We start from the raw sequence: 6,141 nt of genomic DNA on the forward strand, positions 1-6,141 counted from the left end.
AAGATCGTTTAAACATTATTGTGACATGATCTAAATGATCGTTTATCATAACAACACGCTCGTTTATCATGGTCAATACGATCGTTTAAATTTGAAGTTTTTTTTTTCATAATTTAAAAAGAATTACATGATCGTGTAGATATGATTTAAATGATCCCTTACCATAACAACCACATCGTTTAGCATGGTCAACACAATCATTTAAATTTGAAACTCTTTCCCATCGTTAAAAAAGAACTACATTATCGGATACTACTTTACACGATCGAGTATCATGATCACTTAGAAGATGATTACACGCATGTGTGTGGTCGATTAATCTCGCGCGTTGACTATGGTATTTTGTTATTGTTCAGTACGGTGTAAATATTTAATCGATTTGTTATATTTTTTAAAAGACCTTAAATATATTAATATAATTAATAACTTAGTAAGAGAGATGAGTGACTTTAAAATAAATAAATATAATAAATTTGAATATGGATTTGAATTAGATCAATCAAATTGATTGGGACCAATGGATATCAAATTAATTAAAAAAAATTATTAATTATTTAAATTAAAAATATTTTTTTTGAATTAATTTAATTTAAATAAAAGAAGATCAAAAGTTGAAACTTGAAAAGGTTTCAAAAAGTCAACAACAGGAAGTGTTGACTTTTTGGTCAAATTTCAACCCAGTCAACAAAGAGGCCAAATAGTTGATTTTTGATCATTTGGTGGAGAATTCCACTGATTAGTAGAATTATTCCACTTTGAGTAGGATTACATGACTAAGCGTAAGCTTAGCCTTTGTTGTTTTGCTAATTCATGCCACTAAATCAACAAACTAAATATGTACTAAGTGTCAAATTGAAATGCAATTAATCCCTAAATATATAATTGGATTGAGCTCTCTTGGATATTGGTAAGATATTTTTGCTGAAATGTTTCACACCTTCTCTAGCCCTCTCATATAAACAAACTACGTAAATTGATCGATCATACAAGTTAGATCCAACCATCCTAGTTCTTAATTTCGAGATTAGTAAGGAAGATCCTTTTGGTGATCTTTGTTGAGATCATGATCAAATCAATCAACAATTCGGAGAAAATTTTGATGATAATCTTCAAAATTAATACATTTGAAATGATATTTGATTTAATTACTTCCACCTCATCTTAGTATACTTTTACAAAAGAGGAATGGATGGTTGAGATTTAATTGAGAGAGAGAAAATATTGGAAAATAAATTTAGAAAGGAAAATAAATTGAATTTGGATTTGGGAAGGAAGGGAATCACACCCTATACCTTTTTTTCTATTAGATCAAACAATAATATTTGAGATGTCATATGTAGCAAATAGTCGATGATTCCAATCTTCTCATTTTACTTATTTTTTTTCATCTCTCTTCGACAACCTAGCATATTGCCATCTTACGGTTATCTTCTTTTACACATATTTTTATCGTCTTAGCTCCTATTTAAACCATTATTCGAGATGAATTAGAATCATGCAAGACATGTTTCTAAGCTCTACAAGAAAATACTTTGAAACATTAAAAAATCATCAATGCGATAATTTGAGTTTTGTTATTGTTTGGTAACATAGCCATAGGCCAACCGGTAATAGTTGTTGATAATCAAGTGCATTCGACAACCGTCACCAACGACCCAAGGCAATTGCCAAACACAATCATGCAGCTAGCGAGGCAGTCGCCCAATGGCAATCACCAAAGACCAATGATAAGAGGTAGAAAATGAATGAAGATTTTTCCAAGCTGTGACATTAATCAAGTAAAACCATCTCCCAAATTACACATGAATTTGTTTTATTATTTTTTAGAATTTTATTCCATATATTCAAACACAAACGCTACTTCAAAAGAGAAGCCTCATAATTTCAAACCGATGGCCAAACACTTCCCTTATTGTATTGCTTTGAATGAAAAAGCAAACTTGAGTATAAATGGAAAATGGTATTTATTATTACAATGTGAATGTGATGGGTGGTGTAGAGTGAGATTGAGTGATAGTTTTAAACACTAAGAACTGAGAGAGGAAAGAAAGAAGACAACAAATATATATATATATATATATATATATATATATATATATATATATATATATAAAAGAAACAAATGATATTAAAAGTTATTATTGGAGAGAGCAACTCAACAGTCAGTCAAAACCCCATCTGACATTTACTCAATGTTAAACCAACCAACCAATAATCAGACCAACAAACTTTCAAGACCCATTTGTTTCACTTTCACCATAATATTGAAAATTATGAAGATGAGAAAAAACGAAAGTGAGTTATGAATTTTAATGGAAGGAATATTGCAATTTGCTGTTCAATCTGTTGAATGGACTTACTCTCTCTTCTGGCGTTTCTCTACTCAACAAAGGTATCATCTAATATATTATCAATTCTCTCTACTTTATAATGCAATTTAAGTTGTTACAATCCTTGTTTATAATCAAAATCAGGATGTTGGTTTGGGGAGATGGCTTCTACAATGGCCCTATCAAGACCACCAAGACCCTCCACCCTGCCGCCGCCGCCCAACAACAACACCAACAACATCAACATTCTGCCTCTCTTTCACTTCACAGAACCCATCAGCTTACGGATCTCTATAACTCCTTATCCGCCTCCGACACCCTCCGCCGCTCTCTCCCCCGAGGACTTGACTGAGACTGAGTGGTTCTATTTGTTGTGTCTCTCTTTCTCTTTTCCTCCAGGGTTCGGGTGCGTTAACTTACAATAACTAAGTCTCCTCTAGTTGTAACTATGTGAATTTTGTTTTTGTTTTCGAAAATTGTTGCATTTGTTTTCTGGTGATTTCTTATCGATAAATGAAAGTAGTCTATAGAATTAATTTTCAAAAACAAAAACGCTTACCAAACGATACATTGATTATGAGTTATCTTCTATTTTACATGAAACAAGAAACTTTACGATGGATTTATATATACATATTATATATAAATGCAGATTGCCTGGAAAGGCATATTGCAAGAAGAAACAGGTGTGGATAACAGGTGCAAATGAGATTGACAGTAAAATTTTCTCTAGAGCCATTCTTGCTAAGGTATATTCACTTGTGATCTCTACAACTCTATTTTCTAATCCTTTCTCCAACCTTTTAGAAGTGATCACATCCTTTACAACACAATTCATATAATCAAATTTTGCACAACAATTTGGCATCTTAATTTATGTGAATAATGTCAAAAATAATGTGACATATATGTCTTTGAAAATATTAGCTATTGCGTTAAGTTCCAGCTATGCATCATTCAAATGTCCCTAACGTACTATTTATTCACTATACTAACATTATTCATACGTTCTGTTGATGGTTTACACGATTATTAATATGTATCAAAATTCTTGAGTTTGTCATCTATTGATAACGACGATTTATCGTAGTAATATATGACGATTTTACGGAGTATTATTCATATTCCTACTCGAAGGGAATTTTCTATATTATTCGATAAACGGACACCGATAAATTAATAAAGAGAAAATATATAAAACAAAATTACCACAAAAGAAAATTTAATTAGCAATAAAAAAAAAGGTAAACAGTAGTTTTTAATTGTCATGTAATCAAAATTTTCTTATAGTGACAGTTCCAACAATCAAAGTTTAAAATATAATTTTTCAAGATCTAAAAAACATAATTGAAAATTTGAAACCGACCTTAAAGTTCAGATGAATATTGTTTAATTTACCCTAGTTGTTAGTGTGAAGCCAATAACTCCCCTCCCATCCATCATCCATCCCCTATCATATATTTCTCACCTATGCTTTTCGTGTTTTTTATTTAAAAGAAATGACAATGTTAATGATAATATTCTGCTTTTGGTTTTGGCTACAATATGGAATTCCCTCGTGTTTTGATCACTAGAGTGCTGGTATAAAGGTAACTAAAATCCTACCCATTTATTTTAAAGTGTATTTAGATTGACTTCCTAAGTATTTCTAAGTGCAAAACAAAAGAAAAGTACTTTCGAATACTTAGTTCAATCTAAATAAGACCTTAATTAATTGATTTGAGAATCCATCGTACTTATATAGTAGTGTGTTTATATAATACATATAAACAAAGTAAGTGTGAATGTGATGCAGACGGTGGTTTGCATTCCTCTAATGGATGGCGTGGTTGAACTAGGCAGCACAGATAAGGTAAAAGAAGACATGGCCTTCATCCAACACATCAAATCTATATTCATAGAAACAGAAAGGCGGTGTGAAGCACAAAAGCCAGCAGTCTCTGAGCTTTCAACATCCAATTCTGCCACTTCCTTGGACCATTTCTATTATAAGCACTTGTTTCATAGTACCAACTCAAGCAACAGGAAAGAATCAGAATTAGAAGATGAGATGGATTCCGACAGCTCGACCAGCAACAGTAGCAATAGCAATGCCGCCGAAGGAGGTGGAGGAGGATGTCCTTGTTGGCCAAGTACTGTAGCTGGTGCCGTCATGGCCAGCAAACCAAGTGAGTTAATAATGCAACTTGAACCATCTGAAGATATCCGACTTGGCTCACCTGATGATGCTTCCAACAACTTTTTCCCTAATTTGTCTCACTCACAATCACCACCACCAGAACTCAACACTAATTTTGACTACCATCTACCTTCTAATACCAATGCTACTACTCAACTTCAACTGCCTACTCTAGGTGACAAATAACTTCTTCATCCATCATTATATTCTTGCTTTTCTATATACAATCTTACTCTGCTGTTCTTTTCTTGTTTGTTGTTTATTTATAGGATACTCTTCTGCAGCAGAGGCAGTAATGACGGAGGATCAAGACACCCACTACACCAACATGCTCTCAGCAATCCTAAACTTAAACCAAAACCACCAGTCGAGCCAGTGGCTGAACTCATCTGCCGTCAGCAACATCACTTGTTCCACCCAATCAGCCTTCTCCAAGTGGACTCACCATTCAGACGGTCTTTATTGTGTTACGGCCGGAACAGCTAGCACATCTCAATGCTTGCTCAAGAGCATTTTACACACTATACCTTTCCTTCACAACAAACATCATCGTGAGCAAAATCTATATAAATTCTGTGATGGGCAATCCCAGAATGGGATATCCCAAGATTTTCTTGCCAACCCTGAATCACTGAACGACAAGTTTATCATCTTAAGATCTGCTGTACCTTTCACGACCAAAATGGACAAAGCTTCTATTTTGGGGGATACAGTTGAATACTTGGAACAACTTCGTCAGAAGATTCAAGATCTAGAAGCTCAAAACCGGGAATTCCAAAGTAGTAGAAGGATCAGTTTTCAAGAAGTACAGAGGAATTCACCAGTACCTAGAACCTGTTTAGACAAAAGAAAGCTAAGAATTTTGGAGGGTGTTGGGGATGGATGTACAAGGCCCAAGATGCTCAAGTTGCCTTCACCACCAACTCCACTAGATACCAATTTGCAGGTTTCAATTATCGGAGGTGACGGCCTGTTGGAGCTCCAGTGCCCATATAAGGAAGGGCTGTTGCTTGACATCCTGCTCATTCTCCAAGGGCTTCAGATTGAGACCACAGCAGTAAGGTCATCTGTGAGCAATGGAATCTTCATAGCTGAGCTACGGGCCAAGGTATGCAGTCTGAACAATCGACCTTCATCCAACATTACATGTTCCACAAATGCATCTTATTATACCACCAACAGATACATCACATCATATATATTTTCTAGACATAACTTTCCTAAGATGGTGAAAATATGTTGTTCTATGATTAGGTGAAGGAGGATACAGATGGGAAGAAAGCAAGCATTTTGGAGGTGAAAAGCGCAATACAACAAATCATACCCTGCGTTGATACTTGAGCATAGGGAAAAAATAGTGAATATGGGAATTCAAAACATGATGGGAGTGGAAGCTTCTCTGTGTTTTGTTTCCACACAAGAATAGAAAATCTGCACTTGCGAGCCATTAGTTCTCAAACGCTGTTGCATAAAAAAAAAAAAAAAAAAAGAAAAAAAAGGGCTAATGAGATAGTTAAATTCTGATCTACAAGGAGAAATGCACACCTTTAAGTCATTGTACTTCTTACCGTTGTGAATGTTTTTGCATGTAATTAGCCTGTATACAGATTACGATACAATGCAAGATCAGAG

At 34.3% G+C, this 6,141-nt stretch overlaps 1 protein-coding gene across 1 annotated transcript; it reads left to right on the top strand.

The window, feature by feature from the left end:
- The first annotated feature begins 2,198 nt into the window (after positions 1 to 2,198).
- Positions 2,199 to 5,991, top strand: LOC103491332 (transcription factor BHLH42). Its single transcript, XM_008451226.3, is given in 8 exon segments — positions 2,199 to 2,392; positions 2,475 to 2,648; positions 2,650 to 2,736; positions 2,983 to 3,079; positions 3,905 to 3,919; positions 4,126 to 4,684; positions 4,779 to 5,617; positions 5,764 to 5,991. Coding segments are annotated over 8 exon segments (1,938 nt in total). The 5' UTR covers positions 2,199 to 2,312; the 3' UTR covers positions 5,851 to 5,991.
- The last annotated feature ends 150 nt before the right edge of the window (positions 5,992 to 6,141 follow it).

Source organism: Cucumis melo, chromosome 5, assembly GCF_025177605.1.
Source record: "Cucumis melo cultivar AY chromosome 5, USDA_Cmelo_AY_1.0, whole genome shotgun sequence".
NCBI classification, from domain to species: Eukaryota; Viridiplantae; Streptophyta; class Magnoliopsida; order Cucurbitales; family Cucurbitaceae; genus Cucumis; species Cucumis melo.